Genomic DNA, 24,434 nt, shown 5'->3' with positions numbered 1-24,434 from the left:
TTACCCTTCTCTCTGGATCTGTAAATACTTAATTACCTGCAAAGACTAGCATCCAAAGTATTGTCTTGTATCTTTGACTTTGTCTAAAATATTAACTGATTTCATCAGTGTCCTTTAGGAAAGGAAACCTGCAGCCTTGACCCAGCCTGGCCTATGTGACTCCTGTCCCACATCAGTCTGGCTGATTCATAACTACCCTCCTCTGTGGAGGGTTTTCAAACATTTTTCCGGGGACCCATTTTTACCAACTGACCAACCTTTGGGACCCAACCCGGCCGATCTTGCGACCCATGCCGGCTGATCTTCGAGACTGACTGTTTGCTCTTACCTTGTTTGCTGCTGACAAAATGGAGGAATTGCAATCGTGCCCAAAGCACGTGATGCCAATCAATGTTCAGGGGCGTGACCTGCTCTCCGCCTCCCTTCAGGCAGGAAGATGACATAGAATTAAATATAAAAAATCTTCTGTGCCTCCGATAGTGCAAATACGCAGGCACCAGCCGCAGCAGCCAGGGGAGGGTGTTGTTTGACAAAAAAAGTTTAACAGGAAAAAACGTTTTCATCCTCTACAAATTGGAGGTTCACCACATTTCACCTAAACATTACAATTAAAAATGTAAAAAAAGATCAGTTAAAAATCAATTAATTGATAAAGCTTCCAAAAACAACCTGCAGGCACTTTGTTTTAGAATGTTTAAAAATCCGGATTAAAAGCATTGACATCTATTGGTTGAAGTTATAGTTGCGGTGAAACCATTGTTGGATCACTCACCATTCTGGAGTAAGAGACTTCAAAATTCAGAAAGCAATCAATTACATCATTCCCCTGAACCTTTTGCAGCCAGCTTTTAACAATGCTGGCTGCTGTGATATTCAAAAAGGCTGCAACTAGATTTTTAAAAATGTGGCCACACTGCGCATGCGCAAAACTCTGAGCATGCGCACCGATGAGCGGGCTCACATGCGCAGTGTGGCCTCACTTTTTAAAAATATACGTTCGTGGCCATTTTGAAGGCCGCTTGCAGCCGGCATTATTAAAAGCCGGTTGTTGCGTGTGGATTTGCGCGATTGGGAGCGCCGTGACCCACGGCTCTGCGACCCTCCCGACACCTGCCCGCGACCCACCCACTGGTCGTGCCCCCGTGACAATGCCTGGCCTAAAAAGTCACTCAGTTGTGTTAAATTATTAGAAATATTAGGAGAATAAAATCTTACTGGCTGCTTGGCTGCAATCTAGGCATTGCACCAGGACACCAGCTGTTCAAAAACAAATCCACTACCATGGCAATTAGTAATGAACCAAACATGGTGAGTCTTTCAATAATCAACATTCCCTGGTATCTATTTCATCTGTTGACCATCCTGCAATCTCTAGTCTCATGTGGGAGGTTAATGGAAGCTGTGAAGTTGAATCGGCAAGCCACAGTGAACCTGATTCACACTTGTGGGTAGAATAGAGCTGTTCTTCAAAATAAACAATTTAAAAATGAAAAAAAAAAATTGCTTATTGTCACGAGTAGGCTTCAATGAAGTTACTGTGAAAAGCCCCTAGTCGCCACATTCCGGCGCCTGTTTGGGGAGGCTGGTACGGGAATTGAACCGCGCCGCTGGCCTGCCTGGGTCTGCTTTAAAAGCCAGCAATTTAGCCCAGTGTGCTAATCCAGTCCCTGTATTTCTCATTCAAAATGAATATACCTCATAAAACATTACCCCCTGTACCCAAGGCCATTAATGCTCAACAACAGAATTTCATTCTAGAAGTACTGTTAACTCAAGTTTTACTTACAAAACTATTTCTGGCTATAAAACAATTTGATTTGTTATGATGCACTCTGGGTATTGTAGAGCACGGTTGGAGACTGAACTGCATTTCACACGCAACAAAAACAAAATACTGGACAATCTCAGCAGGTCTGACAGCATCTGTGGAGAGAAAAGGGAGCTAACGTTTTGAGTCTGGGTGACTTTGTCAAAGCTGCAGAAAATGGGGTCAGATTTATATGGTAGTTTTGGGGGAGGCATGGAATGGTGGGGCTAGATAGGGGGCCAGCGATAGGTGGAGATCGACAAAAATGTTGTAGACAGAAGACAAAAGGAACAAAAATGTGGGTAATTAAGACTAAGAAGGGTGCTGATAATGGTACATAAGAGATTAGAATGTATGAATGGTAGAACAAAGGTGAGCAGTGTCAAAGGGCATCCAGGAACATATGGCCGAAGTGGAGTGGGGGAGGGGGAACAATGGTTAGGAGAAAAAACGATCAATGGAAGAAATGAAAATAAATTGATAGAAATAAAAATGGGTGAAGGTGGAGGAGAGAGTTCACAGTTCGAAGTTGTTGAACTCTGTTCCAGAAGCCTGTAACGTACCTCAACGGAACGGAAGATAAGGTGCTGTTCCTCCAATTTGCGCTTGGCTTCATTGGAACATAGCAACAGGCCAAGAATGGACAAGTAGATGTGAGAGCAGGACGGTGAGTTCAAATGGCAAGTGACAGGAAGGTCTGGGTCCTGCTTCTGGACGGATTGAAGGTATTCTGCAAAGCGGTCACCCAGTCTGCGTTTAGTTTCTCCAATGTGGAATAGACTGCATCAGGAGCATCAAATTCAATAGACCAGATTGAAGTCGGTGCACATGAAGTGCTGCCTTACTTGAAAGAGTGTTATTTATTTATTTATTTTTAAATTTAAAAAAAAAAGAGTACCCAATTCATTTTTTCCAAATAAGGGGCAATTTAGCGTGTTCAATCCACCTACAATCCACCTACCTTGCACATCTTTGTGTTGTGGGGCGAAACCCATGCAAAGATGGGGAGAATGTGCAAACTCCACACGGACAGTGACCCAGAGTTGGGATCGAACCTGGGACGTCTGCGCCGTGAGACTGCAGTGCTAACCACTGAGCCACCATGCTGCCGTTGAAAGAGTGTTTAGGGCCTGAGATGGTGAGCAGGGAGGAGGTAAAGGGGTAGGTGATGCACCTTCTGCGATTGCATGGGAAGGTGCTGTGGGAAGAGAGTGAGGAGGAGTCGACGGCGGTGGGTGAGAAACCATGATTAAGGAGGATGAAGACATGTCAGCAGCATCATCAGAACAGATGCAACGGGGGCAAAGGAACTCTGATAATGGGATAGAGTCCTTGCAGGATGTGGTGTGTGAAGAGCTGTGGTCAAGGTAGCTGTGGGAGTTAGTGGGTTTGTAATGGATATTAGTGGACAGTATCACCAGAAATTAGAACATAGAAAAATACAGCACAGAACAGGCCCTTCGGCCCACGATGTTGTGCCGACATTTTGTCGTAGATTAAGAACAAATTAATCTACACCCCATCATTCTACCATAATCCACGAACCTATCCAATAGCCGCTTGCAGGTCCCTAATGTTTCCGACTCAACTACTTCCACAGGCAGTGCATTCCATGCCCCTACTACTCTGGGTGAAGAACCTACCTATGACCTAGAATCAAGGAAAACCCCAAGGCCTTTTACACATATGTGCAAAATATCTTCCACCATTCACCTTAAATTTATGTCCCTTTGTAATGGTTTGTTCCACCCGGGGAAAATGTCTCTGACTGTCTACTCTTATCTATTCCCCTGATCATCTTATAAACCTCTATCAAGTCGCCCCTCATCCTTCTCCGTTCCAATGAGAAAAGGCTGACCACCCTCAACCTTTCCTCGTAAGACCTCCTCTCCATTCCAGGCAACATACTGGTAAATCTCCTTTGCACCTTTTCCAAAGCTCCAACATCCTTCCTAAAATGAGGCGACCAGAACTGCATACAGTACTCCAAATGTGGCTTTACCAAGGTTTTGTAGAACATAGAACAGTACAACACAGAATAGGCCCTTCGGCCCTCAATGTTGTGCCGAGCCATGATCACCCTACTCAAACCCACGTATCCACCCTATACCCGTAACCCAACAACCCCCCCCCCCCCACCCCCCCACCCACCCCCCCCCCCCACCCCCCCACCCACCCCCCCCCCCCCACACCCCCCCCCCCCCACCCCCCCACCCCCCCCCCCACCCCCCCCACCCCCCCCCCCCCACTCCCCCCCCCCACACCCCCCCACCCCCCACCCCCCCCCACCCCCCCCCCCCCCCCACACCCCCCCCCCCCCCACCCCCCCACCCCCCCCCCCCCACCCCCCCACCCCCCCCCCCCCACCCCCCCCCCCCACACCCCACATTGGCAACCTCATTCCTCCGGCACCTCTTCTGTGGCCAGAGAGGATTGAAAATTATTGCCAGCGCCCCTGGGATACATTTCATCTGGCTCTAGAGATTAGTCTACTTTTAATTTAATTTCATCAGTCCTTATAGAACTATAGAACAGTACAGCACAGAACAGGCCCTTCGGCCCTCGATGTTGTGCCGAGCAATGATCACCCTATTTAAACCCACGTAACCCGTAACCCAACAATCCCCCCATTAACCTTACACTACGGGCAATTTAGCATGGCCAATCCACCTAACCCGCACATCTTTGGACTGTGGGAGGAAACCGGAGCACCCGGAGGAAACCCACGCACACAGGGGGAGGACGTGCAGACTCCACACAGACAGTGACCCAGCCGGGAATCGAACCTGGGACCCTGGAGCTGTGAAGCATTTATGCTAACCACCATGCTACCCTGCTGCCCCTACAGGTGCATCATCACCTCACGGCTCTTAAATTCAGTCCCTCTGCTAATGAACGCTAGCACACCATAGGCCTTCTTCACAGCTCTATCCACTTGAGTGGCAACTTTCAAAGATCTATGAACATAGACCCCAAGATCTCTCTGCTCCTCTGCCAGGAACCCTACCGTTAACCCTGTATTCCGCATTCATATTTGTCCTTTCAAGACCTCTCCTATCTATTCTGACTCAATACACAATCTCCCGCTACTGTCCTTGATCGGACCCACCCTCGCTCTAGTCATTCTCATATTTCTCACATATGTAAAAGGCCTTGGGATTTTCCTTGATTCTACCTGCCAAAGATTTTTCATGCCCTCTCTTAGCTCTCCTAATCCCTTTCTTCAGTTCCCTCCTGGCTATCCCTCAAGCACCCTGTCTGAAACTTGTTTCCTCAGCCTTACATAAGTATCCTCTTAACAAGACATTCAACCTCTCTTGTCAACCATGGTTCCCTCACTCGACCATCTCTTCCCTGCCTGACAGGGACATGCATATCAAGGACACGTAGTATCATAGAATTTACAGTGCAGAAGGAGGCTATTTGGCCCATCTAGTCTGCACCTCATTTACACCTACTACTTATTGACCAAAATATTTGTATCCCTCCATTCCCCGCCTGTTCATGTGTCTATCAAGATGCATCTTAAAATGTTGTTATTGTGCCTGTCTCCTCCACCTCCACTGGCAACGTGTTCCAGGCACCCACCACCCTCTGTGTGAAAAATCTTCCCCGCAAATGTCACCTTGAACCTTTTCCCCCTTGTAATTGAGTCTACAAGGGAAGGGAAGTGTTCTGGAGATGGACCATGTGAAGCAATTGCAATCTCAATTAAATTATTGGCTAAGTATTTTTACATCTGGCACTATCAAAAGTGCTTCTCAAATAAGTTAAAATTAGAGCACATTAATATATTGCAATTTATTTTTGGAAGTATAAATTAAACATGCTGAGAAATTCTGAAGAATATTTACTTCTGTATGTTATTTTCTTTTTTTGTATAAATGTAGAGTATCCAATATAATTTTTTCCAATTAAGGGGCAATTTAGTGTAGCCAGTCCACCTAACCACATCTTTGGGTTATGGGGGTGAAACTCGTATGCAGACACGGGGGGAATGTGTAAACTCCACACAGACAGTGACCCAGGGCCAGGATTCGAACCCGGGTCCTCAGCGCCGCAGTCCCAGTGCTAACCACTGCGCCACGTGCTGCCCCTGTATGTCATTTTCTATGTATTCACAAATAAATGAATTCCAATTTCAAATCTTTGCATTACAGATTTGTGAACTGTGACTACCATTGTTAAAATGTGTTCAATAATCCCTTGGGAAAGTGTTTCTGGCCAAATATGCTTGTAAAGTGAAAATTCAACATTTGAGTTGAAAATTAATTATATGGTTATTTTCATATTCTTTGTTTTCAGTATTCAAGAGCACTGTGACCAACCAAAGTCTCTGGCACAGAATGCGATCAAATCTACCCATCAGCTCCGGCATTCAACTGCGTTTATACTCCTCAAATGGCAAAAAGGATGGCACTTATGAGTATAGTGCCAGCAGTACCTCCGCTTCCTTGGGGATGGAGACCCAAAATCCCAAAAGATCTGGTAAAATCACACTTCTATATTGAAATTTGCTGGAGACGAGAGAGATTTGCCACCAACCAGTACCATTTGTAAATTGACAACACATTACCCTTGTTGTTTATCCTGATACTTTTGAATTTAGCTCCTTGTGATGTTGGAAAGAGCTACTCCCAGACAGTGGCCGGGATATTCCAGTCCTGCCAGCCACACAACTGGAAAATCCCACCCAAAGTAAATGGATCTTTGGCTGGTCTGCCAAATTTTCTGTCCCGTCCGGGGTGATTCCCATCTCGGGGCTGGAAAATCCCTGCCAGTAGCATTATTTAAGTCTTAAAAAATCCAGGGGAAGGAAACTTCTATTTTGTTTAAGTTTGTACTAACTTCAGTTAAACCGAAGTATGATGCTAATTTATTAGAATGAGCAGTGCAGCACTTTTTACTTCATGATCATTTTCCTGAGTAAGTACAAACTGAAATTTAAATCCTGTGGATTAGGAATATTAAGTTTCTATAATTGTGTCCAAATTAGTGTTGAACTTTATTCATAGCTGCAGCAACAAATCTGTGGTTTTTATAGTTATGTAAACCAGAAACTTAAATGAATGATCTAAATCAAATCATTGTTGCAGGAGTAAGTCACCTGGCCTTTATTCTCTATGCCGTGTTAGCTTTTCAACTGGAGATAACTACTGTACCCCATTTCCCAACATTTTTCTTCTATCCTTTGTATTCTTCCTTTTCAAGCAACCGGCTGTTTAAAAGCTTTGTAACTATAAAGCATTCCACTTCTCATTGATTTTCTGGGGTACTTATCATTTTGTATTTGTTATAATCCTCAGTTCTTCCCTCTTGTTATAGAATCATCGATCAGAAGAAACAATTATGCAGTGGTTACTAAAAGCATTCCGACCAGGCCTAATCTTTTATGAATCAGAAATTTCTCCAGTTTTTTAGGTTTTGCTTAGTAACTATATAACCCCTCATTTCCAGAGCATTCTAATCACAGCCTTTCCACAGCTGTGATGGCCTTCTTATAACAGTAGGTGCCCAAAACTTTGGAAGAAAATATTTGTGTGAAATATTTTTGCAAGTTTCTTAAATTGACCAATTGAACCCCAATAAATAGTTTGATTATCATAAATTCTAGGATTGACATTTCCTCTTCGTTTATAGAGTGGGATTTTCTGGCCGTTCACACGGGTGGGATATTATGGCCCTGTTGACGGTGCATCCCCGCTGCAGGTTTTGTGGCAGCGGGAAGTGCATTCAATGAGAAGCTCCATTGCCAACGGCAGGAACAGTCAATCCTGCTGCTGGCAAATGGTGACCCACCCTCTGCAGCTGCAGAACATGCCATGCCATGTAGGGAGAGAAAAATCCTGCTCACAGTTTTCAATTCCAGACTTATTCCACTTAATTTTGCTGAATCCTTAATCCTCCTTAAAGGAATTAATGAACGGCTTCCACCTCCAGCCGACCACCTCGGGTCGAACATGACCTTCTCCAGCCTCAAGGAATTATGTCGCTTTTGGCGACTCTGAGCCCCTCCATCCAAGTAAGATTCATCTCCGGGCTATGAAGGAGGCAAAGGCCAAGACATTGGGCTCTCTCGCCCCTTGGACTCTGGGTTTTCCGACACGCTGAATATTGCTACCTCTGCACTCAAGGCCACCTTCACCCCCAGCACCTTGGAAATTACGTTCGCAAACCCCTGCCAGAACCCCACTTTAGCTTTGGACATGCCCAGAGCATGTGGACATGATTTGTGGGCCTCCCCACGCACCGCCTGCACCTATCCTCTACCCCATCAAAAACTACTCATCTGTGCTACAGTGATTTGTGCCCTATGAATTACTTTAAACTGAGTGAGGCTTAGTCTCGCACACAGAGGACATATTCACCCTCTGCAGGGCCTCAGCCCATGTCCCGGCCTCCACTTCCCCATCCAGCTCCTCTTCCCACCACTTTATATCCCCCACCGGGGCCCCTCCCAATCCATCAGCTGCTTGTAGACCTCAGACATTTTCCGCTCCCCTAACTCCTCCTTCGACAGCACCTTTTCCTGTAAGCTAAGGACAGTAACCCAGGAAAAGACAGCACCTCTCTCCTCACAAAATCCCGAACCTGCAGGTATCTGAAACCGTTCCCCTTCGGCAGCTCATACTCTTCCTCCAGGTCCTCCAATTTTGTGAAACTGCCCCCTACAAACAGGTCACCGAATCACTCAATCCTTGCCTGCCACCACCCCCAAAACCTCGCATCCAGCGCCCCCCGTGCAAACCTATGTCACAAATCGGTTCCCACACTGAGGCAGCCTCCAGTCCCAAATGCTGCCTCTGCTGCCCCCTACACCCTCAAGGCCAAAGCCACCAGTGGGCTTACGGAATGCCTAGCTGACGGGAACCGGAGCCGGGCTGTTAACAATGCCGTTAAGCTTGTTCCCCGACAAGAAGCTGCCTCCGCCGACCCCTTCCCCCACTACCCAGCGCCCTCTGAATGCCCAGATATTTAAAACTCGCCCCCACTACCTTAAATGACAGCTCTCCTAATCTCCTCTCCTGCCCTCTGGTCTCAATAGGGAACATCTTTCTTTCCCATGTTCAACTTGTACCGGAGAACTGATCAAAGTCCTCCAAAATCCCCATAATGCCCCCAATGCCACTGAATGGGTCCGAAATGTATAAAAACAGGTCATTGTACATCGAAACCATGTCCTTGATGCCCTCCTGCACCATCCCTTTCCAATCCCTCAATGCTCGAAGTGCCATTGCCAGTGGCTCTATTGTCAAGGCAAAGAGCAACGGGGAAAGCGGGCACCCCTGCCTTGTCCCTGATGCAGCCCGCAATATCCCAAACTCACCTGATTCGTCTGCACATTTGCAACTGGTGTCTTATACAGCAACAGGACCCCGTCCATAACCCCTGCCCAAACCTGAACAACCCCAACAACTCCCAGAGATATTCCCACTAAACCTGGACAAAAGCCTTCTCTGCGTCCATTGCCACTACCACCGCCACCTCCTGCCCCTCCGGAGGCAACGTAATTACATTGAGCAGCCTCTCTCATTCGCCGACACAAACCCTGTTTGGTCTTCGCCTATCACCCCCGAGATGCAACCCTCAATTCGCAAAACAGCACCTCCAGAAACTTGGCGTTTACATTCAATAGCGATATTGTGCGGTACGTCCCACGCTGCTCCGGATCCTTGTCCATTTTCAATATCACAGAGAGGGATGCCTGTGATCGTGTAGGAGGGAGTTCCCCTCTCTCCCTATCCTCATTGTATGCCCTCATCAACAGTTGCACTTTCCAGCTGCGCCACATCAGCCACACCCTTGTCATCAATCTCTTCACCCCTGAGCGCTTGAGCGACCTCCAGGGACCTTCCCCCATCAACTGCTCCAACATTTTGGCCGCATAAGTGCCGGCCTCCGCACTTTCGATGCCTTCGGGCATCCCTACAATCCTCAAATTTTACCTTCTGGAGCAGTTCTCCTGTTCCTCCACCACCACCATCAACCCCTTCTGGGTTTCCCGCATCACCCCCACCTCGGCCACTAACGAGGCCAGCTGCTCCTCGTGCTTCCTCACCGCCTCTTCCACTTTCTAGATTGCCTGGCTCTGTGACTCTCTTGATCCTTGGTTTAATCGGCTCCACCACTTTGGCCCGGTTTTCCAGGGCCTCCTTTCTCTGCTGGCTGAACGTAACGTGCAGACACTGCACTAACTGCTCCGTTGACCACTGGGTGGGCAGAACAGCCCCTTTGCCCTCCGCCATCTTAATCTGTGGCCACCACGAAGACTCTCCTGTTCCAACAGCTTTATTCTTCTTGCCCCACTCCTAGTTCATGGATCCATCCCCCAGCAATCCCAGAGGAGTTGCACCTTCTCCAGGTACTCCTCCACCTCTTTCCATCCAAAAAAACTTTGCCCTTCGGATAGGGAAAGAACTAAAAAATGCCACCGAGTGGGACCCACCAAATATGCAACTGCTACTCTATGGCTGCTACCGGAAGTCTTAAATTTAAATTTCTTATCTTCACCTTCACATTCCTCCATTGATTCACTGCTGCACGCTATTCTGCAACTATTCTAACCTTGCATCCTCTTTCACCATGTAGAATCTTATCTACTTTGCAACCTCTTTCTTTGCGTAACCATTGATTCCCCAGGATACTCTCCCTTAATTCCCTTTGTCTATTTACTCTGCCCTTTCCAACATTCTTTGATTAAGCTTTCAGTCATTCCTAATTAGCAAGCTAGTTTGACATTAGTTCCTGGATTTCTATTCGCAACCTGATTGAAATCAGATTTTCTGGTTAGCTATAGATAAGATAGATAAAAGGTTTAATGAAGAAATCCTAGTTGGAAAAATCCTTAAATCCTTAAGAGTAATTAACTAAATCAATATATTAGCCATGAGAGTGAGAAAGAAACTGACTAGCTGGGAATTAATCAGATAAGACACAATGTTCACATTTTGCAAGTTGTTTGAAGACTGCTAGCGTGTGGCAGTAGCGAGAAGACAGCATGGTGGCAGAAGTGGCTAGCACGGTGGTTTCACAGCACCAGGGTCCCAGGTTCGATTCCCCGCTGGGTCTGTGCAGAGTCTGCATGTCCTCCCCGTGTCTGCGTGGGTTTCCTCCCACAGTCCAAAGACGTGCAGGTTAGGTGGATTAGCCATGCTAAATTGCCCTTCGTGTCCAAACAAAAGGTTAGGAGGGGTTTTTGGGTTACAGGGATAGGGTGGAAGTAAGGGCTTGAGTGGGTAGGTGCAGACTCGATGGACTGAATGGCCTCTCTGCACTGTTATGTTCTATGAGTGCAAGGCCAAATAGCAGAAATGCTATTGAAAACTGTGTTGAAAACTGGGCTGACGTTCCAGTTCTGTTTCGATCGTAACGGCTAGTCAGCCCATAGTGATAATTTCTTGTGGGAAATGTGTTTCGCTCAGACCATCGTGGAAAATTACAGCAAATTGGTTATCTCTTAAATTTGACACACTGGTCGAATTAAGTGAATTATAAATTAGTTAAAACCAATCACAGCTGTAAAGAGGGCGATCACAGCTGTAAAGAGGGCGAAACTTTAAAGATAGTAATCTCCTTAAAAAGATAAGTTGTCGGGATGAGAACTCATTCCGGAATCATTCTTGCCTAATCTCTGAAACTTATTCTCTTGCTTGCTTTGCAAATTGCTATTTTTTTCTCTTGTTTCATTTTGTACTATGCATCTTGATTTGAAGAAATTACCACCAACTTTAATTGTATTTTAAATTCAATTCAATTCAACTATCTGTATTTTAAATTCAATTCAATTCAACTATCTGAATTTGCGAAAGACAATTGATCTGACTATCTTGCTGCAGGGCTAGTCGGAACTTCCTAAATTTTGCATTTGAAAATTGACTTTACCAGTAGACACTACAAGCTGACGAATAAAGTTTCAAATAACTTTACCAATATCACAGTCTGGAATCTTTGTTATTTGGGAACTAAGAAGGGATAATGCATATCCAGTGTTCCGAATAGACACGGAGATCCATCACAACCTCTCGGACAATGCTATTTGATATTTTCATGTTAAAACCTGATGTGCAACAATAATGTGCTGTCTCCAGATTTTAATTTGCATATTCCTATTTCATGCCAAATTTATCTCAACAGCTCAAGGACCCAGTGCGCCAAGTCAACCCACTTTGGAGCAAATCCAAGTGAAAGGTGAGCAATTTTTTGTGGAATAATTAAATAAGTTTATGCAAGGTTACAGTAGTGCTACCTGTTGTATCTGTCCAATTCAGATACTTCAACCAGCTCCTTAATCAAAATTTACCCAGGTATCTTTATTTATGAGAACAAAGTACGGACACAGAGGAAATGCTTTATTAAATATAGTTAACCTGTAAATTAGAAACACCCAGGATTCGACTATACTACCCACAAAGGTGGTTTGGTATGCTGCAGATCAGATCGCTGAATCCCTCTGGTTCCTCTTTGTGAAGGTGATTCTCACTGCTTGCTTGCTTTTTCTTTTTTTCTTCCTTCCTTCTAGTCTGGTCAAGGTCACTTCACACACAGAGTCTTTGCTTCGAGTCTTCACTTCCTAGATGTCCGGGATGCCTATTTTTATCCCCCTGCCACCACCCACCTCCTTTTCCACCTGCCTTTGGCCAATGGAGTCTCGGGAGGCAGGGTCTCGGTGCCCAATGGTGTGGTTGATGACCTGTTGATGGGACACTTGAGCCTGCCCTAGGAGGAGCGCTGATTGCTTGATGGGTTAACAGGAACTGTGGACAATAGGCTAATGCATCTTAAGTAGGAGTGATAATCACTTTATGGGTGTGGAAAACTAAAATGACCAACTAGGGCATGGTGGAATACCTGACCTAAAGATTCAAAGTGTTCCAAAGAAATTGCTGCAGCTACCTCATTAATTCAGTGAGCAGACAAGTGGCTCTTTGTTGGTTGATTACCCTGCCTGGAAACTAATCGGTGTCCTGACGAGATCACCCTCCCCTTTGTATTGTGACCACACACACATACCGTTTCTCTATAGCAGTACCATGGAGTGCGATGGCGTCAATCGATCACCTCGGCCTTTGTATTGCTAATATACCTATCTCTGTAGAATTACCGCAGGATGCATTGACATCATTTGATCACCTCTCCTTTCATCGGAATTATACCTTTGTCTTGGCCTAAGCCAACAGGCTCAGAAATTATCGATGTCACTACCTGTGGGGGACTTTTTTTTATATATGAAGATCTGTACTTCCCTTTTGTGTGGCAGAGTCTGCTTGGCTACGACCTTTGATTGTAGTGGTCACTACTTGCGCAAGTAAAACTTAATAAACTTAACTGTTGCTACCCGTTACATTTTCATTCTAAAGAGTTACTCTGAGGTCGAAGTTTTCGACATGGGGTATCAGGAACTGTGTACAAAAGGCCAATGCATCTCAAGTAGGAGCGATAATTACTTGATGGGTTATCAGGGGCTGCTCCAGACATGCCCTGGCAACCTGTCGGAGTTCTGGATATTTAGATTCTGCAGGCATCTTGCTGGAGCAGGCTGTGGTTTTAATTTAAAGTGCCCAATTCTTTAATTTAGGATATCCAATTTAATCGGCCTTAAACTCGGCCCTGATTATACTATCACACACCAGTTGACAAATAATCCGGAGACTGAAAGAATAATCAAGAGAGCACGAGTTCAAATATTGAGCAATCAGGTGGCAGCATGGTAGTATTGTGGCTAGCACAATCGCTTCACAGCTCCAGGGTCCCAGGTTCGATTCCGGCTTGGGTCACTGTCTGTGCGGAGTCTGCACATCCTCCCCGTGTGTGCATGGGTTTCCTCCGGGTGCTCCAGTATCCTCCCACAGTCCAAAGATGTGCTGGTTAGGTGGATTGGCCATGATAAATTGCCCTTAGTGTCCAATATTGCCCTTAGTGTTGAGTGGTGTTACTGAGTTATGGGGATAGGGTGGAGGTGTTGACCTTGGGTAGGGTGCTCTTTCCAAGAGCCGGTGCAGGCTCGATGGGCAGAATGGCCTCCTTCTGCACTGTAAATTCTATGTAAATCTATGTTTCACTCCTTGGTGCTTTCTCTATTTATGCATCTGTCCCCTGGTTATGCAGTGCGTTACAAATTCTAACCAGGTCCCCTTTGATTCTTTTGCCTGTCACCTTAAATCTATACACACTGGTTATTGACCTTTCAACTATTGTCCCTTTTATGATTTTAAACATCTATCAAATCTATTTTTGTCCCTCTCTGCTTTAATGAGAACGGCCTCGCATTCCGTAGTCTATCCAAATAATTCTAATCCCTTATCCCTGGAACTATATTCTATTCTGGTGGACTGTGGGGATGACATCCGTGATGCATCGACGGTGACATCCTCTGAGCTTTCCTGTGGGTTCTCATGGTTGGCAGGGATGGGGACCACCCCAGATGGATCGGTGCTGTCGGCTGCATGAACTGCAGGAGAATAGACATGGGGTCGGTGGGAGGGATGGGTCAGTCTGTATCTCATTAACAACTCCCGTTTGACAGTTCATTCTGGGTGGTGGCCGGCGGACCCTCACCCCGCGCCATAAGCCGGTCACTACATTGGTGACAGATCTGTCCTCTGCCACCCCATGACCGCCAAGGGCCATTCCTCGTAGGGAGTGAGGACTATGATGTCCGGCAGCCCTTCTGGGCCCTCTCCTGTCTGTTGTGAGCCAACTTCTCCTGGGGGGGGGGGGGGGGGGGGCGCGCAGCGCGCAGCGCAGAGATATCGTTAGCCACGCGCATTGTTTATCCAGGAAGTGGGAGAGAGGTGCTAGGAATACAGGGGGGTGGGGGTGGGGAGATGGGCTGTATGGGGAGGGGTGCAGAGAATGGGCAGTATGGCGGGGCAGGGAGGGAATGGGGAGTATGGCTGGAGCGAAGAATAGGGAGTATGTGGGCGTGCAGAGTATGGGGATGGGTGTGAGGAATGGAGCATGGAACAGTGGGTGGTGTCAGGAGCAATCCTGTGGGTGTGGGTGGGGGTGGTCCAGTGTCAACCCACCTGTGGAGACCGGTGGATATTGATCATCTTACAGCGCTGGATGCTAGTCCTCATGGTCATGCTCTCCAAGCTGACAGCTGCTGCCACTTCTTTCCAGGTGGCACTGGCTGCCCTGTGGATGACCCCCGAGACCCTTGGGGCAATAGGCATCCCGTCTGGCCTTGACTGCATTCAATAGTCTGCCCAGGTTGTTGTCCCTGAATTATTGGGCTAGTTTTCTGTGAGACTTGGGTTCGAGCTGTGTGGGGTTGGCTGTGCAGGAGTGGTTTAAGTGCTGCTCTCCCTTGTTAGCGGGGACTGGCAAGGGCAGTCCTAGAGAATCAGCTGATGGGACTATCATTTGTGAAGTCCACAGTGCCTCTGTAAGTGGACCAGTTAATGTTTTATAGCGGTGACCGCCTTATTGGTCTGAGCAACAGGAAGCTCGCGGCAGTTCCGCTCGCTACCACATTTTCGCACCCATTGTTTTTGTTGGGAAGTCACTGGGGTGTAATTAATTTTAGAGATGATGGGCGGGATTCTCCATTTCTGATACTAAGTGTTGATGCCGACGCAAAATTTGTGGAGTTTACGACCAATTCCGCTACTGTTAAAAGGCTAGCACCGGCGCCGTGTGTAACACAGTCGATTCCAATGAGAAACTATGCCGGATCCGTCAGTTTCGCGATTGACACTCAGGAGGCTGACAAGCTGCAGTTGCATATACACTTCACTCCCCATACACACCATCTCAGCCAACAAGGCGGCAGCAAGACGCACGACCCCAAGATTCACCAACGGAGAGCTGGAGACCCTCCTTGATGCCGTGGAGGAGAGAAGGTTGACCCTTTACCCCGACCTGGGAAGGAGGCAGGCATTCGCAGTGCCTGGACGCAGGTGACCAAGGCGGTGTGCACCGTGGGCAACACCGTCCGGACCAACCAGTACCAAACAAAGACTGCATGACGACCTCGGCGGCTCTGTAACCCCCCCCCCCCCCCCCCGAGATCGGCAGAACCATCACCCTGCACCACATGCTGGCTCTCTCGTGCGCGCTCTCTCTCCCTTTTCACTCCTCTTTCTCTCTTCTGCAACCCCCCCCCCCCCCCTCCCCCCCCCAAACACCCCGCGAACCACACCGCCGGGAACCCGGCCCATCAGAAGAGGAGAATTACGGAGTCAAATCGATGCCTGCCATGATTTTGGCATCTGCACCAATTCTCCACCCAATCGGGTTTTACTAATGTTGCCGTCAACCAATGGAAAATGCCACCCATTGTATTTGGTCCTGGCTAACCAGGTCATGGGACATCTTGTGGGAGGAGACAGAAACATGCTTTATGCACAGATGGTATAATTAAGTTAGGAGCCAGATCTGTCTTTAGTTGTAGTTTGCCATAGGATTTAGTGTGACTTGGTGTTTTTCAATTTGCTCCTGAAGGGTTCTCCCCAAAAGCTCTTCACAGCAAAAACAAGAGAACCTGATTTGTTAACTTTGTTTATAAGTTGTATTTGAACTATACTGGTTTGCGTAATTGGAATATTTAGTGGCAGATTTAAGAAGTAAGTTAGAGTTCCTTCTTTGATTTAAAGACTTTTAAACTGTAAAGCTATTTCTTTTGTTGTTAGTGTGGTAATTCTGTCTTTAAATTAAAGTTTGGTTCATCATCAAAGATATCTATTGGTCAATGATCTATATATCTCTCCTATGGTACACCTTTCCTCGCAGTTTTACAAATCGCAAATAATTGGGTTCTCACCTGGAATCCTACAATATTTAGCTTGGTCCCACCTGTAATATCAATCTGACATCTATTATATGCACCCTTCATCTGCTCCATCTTACTCTATATCTCTTTTTTTTAATCAATGGAACCCTGGCTATTTGTTCTACCTGTGCACTTTCTGGGAATATATCTTGATGCACTCAAACCATTTCCTTTTTTAAAGCCAGTTCATTGTTCTGTTAATTTAGCCTACCAGTCTTTGTTTCTGGTCTAGATAAATTGAAATGATTCTCACCTAAGTGAAATTTGCAGGACAGAAAAAGCCCTTTGGCCCATTGCGTTTGTAATGTCCGTCAAACACTTGTTCCGTAGCCTTATATACTATGGTGTATTTTTCAATGGTTCTTAAATGTTCAAGCAGTGAGTTCCAGATTCCCACTACTGTCTGGGTGAAAACATTTATCCTCAAATTACTTCTAAATCTCCTGCCCATTACCTTAAATCAATGCCCCCTTATTGACCCCTCAACCTAACCAGTGTTTTATACAGCTCTATCATAACCTCCCTGATCTTATATTTTATACCTCAGCTAATGGGGCAGCAGGGTAGCATGGTGGTTAGCATAAATGCTTCACAGCTCCAGGGTCCCCGGTTCGATTCCCGGCTGGGTCACTGTCTGTGTGGAGTCTGCACGTCCTCCCCGTGTGCGTGGGTTTCCTCCGGGTGCTCCGGTTTCCTCCCACAGTCCAAAGATGTGCGGGTTAGGTGGATTGGCCATGCTAAATTACCCGTAGTGTCCTAATAAAAAAGTAAGGTTAAGGGGGGTTTGTTGGGTTACGGGTATAGGGTGGATACGTGGTTTGAGTGGCTCGGCACAACATTGAGGGCCTGTTCTGTGCTGTACTGTTCTATGTTCTATGTTCTAATAATGGCAAGTATCCCATGTGCCTTTTTAAGCACCTTATCTACCTGCCTTCCTTCAGGGATCTATGGACCGCCACTCCAATGTTCTCTGGTCCTCTGTACTTCCTAGAATCCTACCATTAATTGAGTATTCCCTTGCCTTGTTAGTCCTTCAAAAATGCATCACCTTTCTTTTGAGGCTAAATTCTATTTGCTGCTGTTCTGCCCGTCTGACCAGCCTGTATTGCCCTGTAACTTGGGGCTTTCCTCCTCACCATTTACCACATAGCCAGTATTTGTGTCATCTGTGAATTTACAGATCATACCCCTCACAGACCCATCTAGATCATTAATGTGCATTACAAACAGCAAGGGACCCAGCGCAGATTCCCCGTGATACACCACGGAAACAGCCTTTGACCAACACGCTCTGCCTCCTATCACTAAGTCAATTTGGGAACCAATTTGCCAAATTGTCCTGGATCCCGTGGTCTCTTACCATCTTGATCAGTCTACCATGCACAACCTTATCAAAAGCCTTGCTGACGTCTGTGTAGGCTACATCAATTGCACTGCCCTCATCGACCCCTGGTCACTTCAAAACATCGAATCAAATTTGTTCCATTTTGACTATCCTTGATTAATCCTTGCCTCTCCAAGTGGAGATTAATTTTAATGATCTGATCTCTGTTGTGCAATGAGTTCTGTCTAAAAATAAATTTCATTCAGTTACATTATTGTATGTCTTAAATGATGAGTCCAGCTCTTCAAGGCCACTTGCTAGAATTTGATTCAGATTGCTTCACTTTTGATTTATTGACTCAGATAATTTCACTCTTGGATGAAGCTAGATGTTATGTGTCACTGTGAGATCAATGAGATCAAAATACTTTGCATTGATTCAAGATAATGTTATATAACAAGATCTATTATTGAACAAAAGTCCTAAGCTTTTGAGGATCTTTGGTAGTTTCTGATTTATTTGTTACAGATGGTTGATGGGTATGTAGAGAAAATGTAGTAATCTCGAAATTTTTGGCAGCAACACTGAATGATAATTCTCTTTCCCAATGTTTCTCAGTTAAAGCTATTCTGAAGAAGAGAGACTATGGGTCCACGTACACTCAAAATAATTTCATCACTGGCATGCGAGCACTAAACGAATTCTGTTTAAAACCCAGGTATTCAGCAACATTGCTACAATGTTTTTTTAACTTGATATTAAAAATATTAAAACATCTAAATGTACTTGTGTATTCTTGTTAATTATTCTTTCCATGGAGAAGAGAAATGATCACATACAATCAAGAATGTGATTTGTGAATTCTGCTGTACAGAGCTTCTTAATGAGAACTGAATTGAGAACACAATGAATTATCTAGAGATGGTGGACATCAGGGGATGGTTTAGCACAGGGCTAAAGAGCTGGCTTTTAAAGCCAGCCAGCAGCACGGTTCAATTCCCATACCAGCCTCCCCGAACAGGTGCCGGAATGTGGCGACTAGGGGCTTTTCACAGTAACTTCATTTGAAGCCTACTTGTGACAATAAGCGATTTTCATTTTATTTCATGTTCAGCTAACCTGAATGGGTGCTAATAGCTTGTTCTTCAAGTGCACTCATGGTGGGGATTCTTTTTCACGCTAGCGTGCACCGTACTTGTATACTTAGCCTGTTCTTTATGAAGTGAAATGCCTTAGTGCACAGTGCTAATGCTGTGGTTTGCTTACAGCACACAACATGTCCGAAGGTGATGCCACTTTAAAATTTTATTTAACGATTTGCTGCCACTCAGCTTCAGGTTTTGGGCCCAGACTGATGTCTCACTCCAGGTGACTGCATAAGTGCATAAATGTGTACCATTTACAAGATGCGCAATGATAATCTTTATTAGTGTCACAAGTAGGGTTTGCATTAACACTGCAATGAAGTTACTGTGAAAATCTCCCAGTCATCACACTACGCCGCCTGTTTGGGTAACTGAGGGAGAAAGCAGTATAACCAGTTCGTCTAACAAGCACGTCGTTGGGACTTATGGGAGGAAACTGGAGCACCCCGGAGGAAACCCATGCAGAACGGGGAGAACGTGCAGACTCTGCACAGACCCAAGCTGGGAATCAAACCCGGGTCCCTATTGCGGTGAAGCAACAGTGCTAACCACTGTACTGCAGTGCCGCCCAACTCGCCAAGGTTCCTTCAGCATTTTACAAACCTGCAAGCTCGACCAGCTAGAAGAACAAAGGCAGCAGATGTGTGGGAACACAGTCACCTGCAGATTCCATTCCTAGTCACACACCATCCTGACTTATAACGATATCACTGTTCCCTTCCCTGTTGTTGGATCAAACTTCTAGAACTACCTAATAGCACTATGGGTATACCTACACCCAATAGACTGCAGCAGTTCAAGAAAGCGGCTCACCCCATTACCACCTTGAGAGCAATTGGGGACGAGTGATGTTAAGATCTCATGAAAGATTTTTTTTAATGTAGTTCCAATATGCTGTTCTGCAATACTGTCTGTTCCAATTCTTTTTAATGAAGACCTGACTTTCTCACTTTCCTGCAGTGACCTGGAGCAATTAAGGAAGATTAGACGGCGAAGTCCTCATGATGATACAGAGGCTTTTACTGTCTACTTAAGATCTGATGTAGAAGCCAAGTGGGTATAAATCACTTTTGTTGCATTAAGAGCATTTAAACATTTATTAACTCTTATTTCTGTGTACTCGATTGTGAGATCCTTTTGCATGAGAAAAAAAGTTGCTGAGACTGAAAATTGAATGTGTGGCTTCCTGATCTATGGTTTTGTGTTGTTGCTTCAGTACTCCATGTTAACTGTCAGTTTAACTGTGAAAAAGAATATATCTTTTTTTGATGTTCCTCCTTTTATCCTGCTCACAGTTTCTATAATTCCTATTTCTCCATTTTACCCATGTTAATATGCCATTCCAGCAGTTGTCAGAAATTAACAGACTGCTGAGAACAAATCTAGCTTTCCCTGTTAAATACCTACATGTGCTGTAATATAACAGACATTAAACTGCACTGTAAGATAATACTATTTAAATCATTTTATAGTTTTGCTGAATTAACATAATTCTTTGTTTAAAATTCAAAGTCATGCATTTCCTAATGGATTTTTAATAGCAATCGTATTCTGAACACATTCTTAGTTTGGTTATCTGCTCAGAAATTCTAAGAGCATAAACACCAATGACAAGGAAGGAATTTTAGAGTCCATGTATGATTGAGCAGTGGAAGGTGAAAATCTACACAATAGGTCTAAAGGTGAGAAAAAGACCAGCAGAGCATATGCTGGGTGGATGGAGACAGTTATCTGATTAAGAATTCTGTACACAAATGTATAAGATCTTAAAATAAGGAGATATACAAATTCAGCTTCGAGTGCAACAATAGTAATCATTAACAGCGGAATGTGGCAACTAGGGGTTTTCACAGTAACTTCATTTGAAGCCTACTTGTGACAATAAGCTATTTTAATTTCATTTTTCAAATGCGGAGTGGAAGTAGCACTAAAGATACATAATTAAAACAGTTAAGGGATTTCATAATGGGTGAGCAAGAACAGCCCAAAATACAGCATTTTGGCAGACGTTTCTATGGAGCTAACGGAATGTATAAATATGTATAAAGTCACGAATAAGTGCAATAAGGAATTCTGAAGAAACTTTTTACCAACAGCTAGAATGTTATCACAGAGTTGTTGAGATGAATAGCAGAGATGCATTCAAGGAGAATCCAGGTCAGTGTATGAAGGTGAAAGGAATAGAACGATGTATTGATGGGGTTAGGTGCAGAGGGATAGGAGAAGGCTTGTATGGTGCATGAACATGTCATTTAATCCAACAGATTCAATCAAGCATTGTTTCTGTGCTGTAAACACTTTGGATTTGTTATTGGGCGAGAGAGATAAGGGAGGGTTATAAAGAAAGGTTTTAAATTTAAGTAAGGCAAACTTTAATGGTATGGGAAATTAATTGACCACAGTAGTTTGGGCTGAACTGTTGGATAAAACTACAAAAGTATTGTAGGAAAGTATTCAAAGTATCTGATATTATACAAAACAGACTTATCGCATTTCTGTAGTTAAGTGGCTATAATTAACAATCGAGTCAGACATCAAGCTAAAAACATAAAAGGATAGATTTTTCTTTCTTTAAAAGTGCACGGTAAAATGGCATCCACCTGACATGGAGAGCAATAAAAGACAACAAAAGAATACAGAGAAAGTTTAAGGAATGACTTTCAGCCATAAGTGTATTAAAAGAAAGAGTTATAAGGGAAATGTGGGCCCAATAATGATCAATGCAGGTGAAACAAAATGGACAATGAAGAAATGGTAGATTGTTAAATTGAGTACTTTGTATCTATTTTCACAGTGGAGAACAAAATACCAGCGGTTCAAGGGAACCTAAAATTAAGCCAAGGGGAGGAACTTGGTGGATTTAATATGAATTATTAAATGGTAATGAGAAAATTAGACACTTAAGATATACTCCAGGATCTGATGGTTTCCACCCCAGAGAATTAAAAGAAATAGGTGAGGACGTTACAAATGCGTTAACCATAATTTTCCAACGGTTTCTAAATTTGGGAATGATGTCTTTGAACATAAAAAAAATACCAATGTCACTCTTATTCAAGGAGGTGGGAAGAAAAATGGTAACTACTGATTTGCCAGTTAATTATGGAAGATTAATGGAATCTGTCATTAGGGCTAGAGTGACTGTGCACTTGGGCGAGAAAGCAATTTAGCATGGATTTGTGAAGCGTAGATTATGTCTGATTAATCTACTGAATTCTTTGAGGAACTGAAAGTTGTAGAGTTGGGTCTGTGGATGTAACCTATTTGGATTTCTGGGAACTCGCCAAGTAATCCCATTTTCCTGCTTGTTTTCCGTAGTCTTACATTTTTCCCCTTCAAGTATTCCATTTCTTTTGAAAACCAATTCAATAGTAACTCCAGCCACATTGCCAGGTAGAAACATTCCCAAATCAACTTGCTTTGTTTTTTTAAAAAAAGTTGATTTTTGTTTTAAAATTTGATGTTCAAAATTATGATAGATTCATGTTTTTAGCTCTTGATGCCTTAATTGTAGTATGTTATGGAGATTAATGACTATATTGAGAGAGATTTGTAAAAGAGAATGTGGGCCCAATAAAGATCGATGCAGGTGAGAAGTATGTTATGGCGATTATGCCAATTCAATTCGCTCCATTGATATCTAAACAGCTAGCATACCTGATAACAGCAAAGGTTATGGGTCCTGACAACAACTCAGCTAATGTACTGAAAGTTTGTGCTCCAAAACTAGCTGTGCACCTAGCCACACTGATTGAGGAAAACTCTTTTTCATTTGGTTGGAGTTGTGCCTAGCACAAAGGAAGATGCTGTGGTTCTGAGTTTCCAATCATCTTAGCACCAGGACATCGTTGCAGGAGTTCCTCAGGATAGTATCCTAGATTAACTATATATTTTTGTTTATAAATTTAGAGTACCCAATTCATTTTTTCCAATTGAGAGCCAATCCACCTATCCTGCGCATCTTTGGGTTGTGGGGACGAAACCCACGCAAACAGAGGAGAATGTGCAAACTCCACATGGACAGTGACCCAGAGCCAGGATTGAACCTGGTACCTCTGCGCCGTGAGGCAGTAGTGCTAGGCACTGCGCTGCCCTACTGCCCCTCTAGATTAAAGATCTTTAGGTGCATCTGCATAAGGTTAAAGTGAGGATTTTCATTGATTCTATAGTATTCAGGTATGTCCGCAACTCCTCAGATACTGTAACCTGTGCCCAAATGCAGCTAAACCTGGAGAATAATCGAGCTGGGTCTGGCAAATGACGAATAACATTCATCCCAAACAAGTGCCAGGCAATGACCACACCCAAAACTGTCATCTCTTGACATTAAATGGCGTTACCAAATCCTGACACCCCCCCCCCCCCACCCCCACCACCACCACCACCACCACCTAGGAATTGCTGTTGACTAGAAACTTAATTGAGCCAGCTATATAAATAAAATGGCTACTGGAGCAGGTCAGAGGCTGTAAGTTCTTTGGTGAGTATCTTGTCTTTTTATTCCCCAAAGCCTGTCCACCATATGCAGTGCACAAGTCCAAAAAGTGATGAAATACTCTCCAATTTCCTGGATGAGTGCAGTTCAGCAACTCTCGGGTCAACACTATTCAGCCCACCTGACCATGTTATCCACCAGCTTAAACATTCCCTGCTTCTAACATCCACATGCAGTGATGCAATGTGTATCATCAAGAAGATGTGCTGCTGCAGCTCAGCAAGGTGTGATGTTCTTTGTTTGCTTAAATTAATATTATTAAGGTTATAGTGTTGCTACAAAGAACATGCATATTTTGTACTAAATCAAAGTCAATTTGTTTACACTACGATATAAATGTGAATTTTAAAGTATGCTGAAAAAGCTAAGTATTCGATCAAATAACTACAATACACTGAACTACTGAAAAACACAACTGCCTCCAACCCTCTCTCCTAACTCGCTCCAAGAGCAGGTGGACCACTGTGTGGGTTGGGATGTGCTCTTACTCCATTTAGTCGCTGGATGCTGTAATTACACACTTCTACATGATCATTCATATATACAAAGATAATATGCACAAAGATGATATACTCGACATCATTACATGATGCGCTGCAGCAACTCGGCAAGCCTCCTTTAACAGCAACTTTAAAACCCAGCATCTCTACCAGGTACATAGAACATAGAACAGTACAGCACAGAACAGGCCCTTCGGCCCTCGATGTTGTGCCGAGCCATGATCACCCTACTCAAACCCACGTATCCACCCTATACCCATAACCCAACAACCCCCCCCCCCCCCCTTACTTTTCAGGACACTACGGGCAATTTAGCATGGCCAATCCACCTAACCCGCACATCTTTGGACTGTGGGAGGAAACCGGAGCACCCGGAGGAAACCCACGCGC

The 24,434-nt window shown here is 44.6% G+C and overlaps 1 protein-coding gene across 3 annotated transcripts in view; it reads left to right on the top strand.

The window, feature by feature from the left end:
- slc30a9 (solute carrier family 30 member 9) overlaps window positions 1–24,434 on the top strand; it is a 191,296-nt gene that overhangs the window by 35,739 nt on the left and 131,123 nt on the right. For all 3 annotated transcript variants that reach the window (XM_038791311.1, XM_038791312.1, XM_038791310.1), the window contains exons 3-6: window positions 6,113–6,295; window positions 11,942–11,995; window positions 18,523–18,622; window positions 20,010–20,102. In XM_038791311.1, coding sequence (XP_038647239.1) covers window positions 6,113–6,295; window positions 11,942–11,995; window positions 18,523–18,622; window positions 20,010–20,102 — 430 coding nt within the window. The remainder of the gene's footprint in view (window positions 1–6,112; window positions 6,296–11,941; window positions 11,996–18,522; window positions 18,623–20,009; window positions 20,103–24,434) is intronic.

The sequence above is a fragment of the Scyliorhinus canicula genome, chromosome 3 (genome assembly GCF_902713615.1).
Source record: "Scyliorhinus canicula chromosome 3, sScyCan1.1, whole genome shotgun sequence".
NCBI classification, from domain to species: domain Eukaryota; kingdom Metazoa; phylum Chordata; class Chondrichthyes; order Carcharhiniformes; family Scyliorhinidae; genus Scyliorhinus; species Scyliorhinus canicula.
The sequence above is the reverse complement of the archived record's forward strand: the minus strand, read 5'-3'. Positions and strand labels throughout refer to the sequence as shown.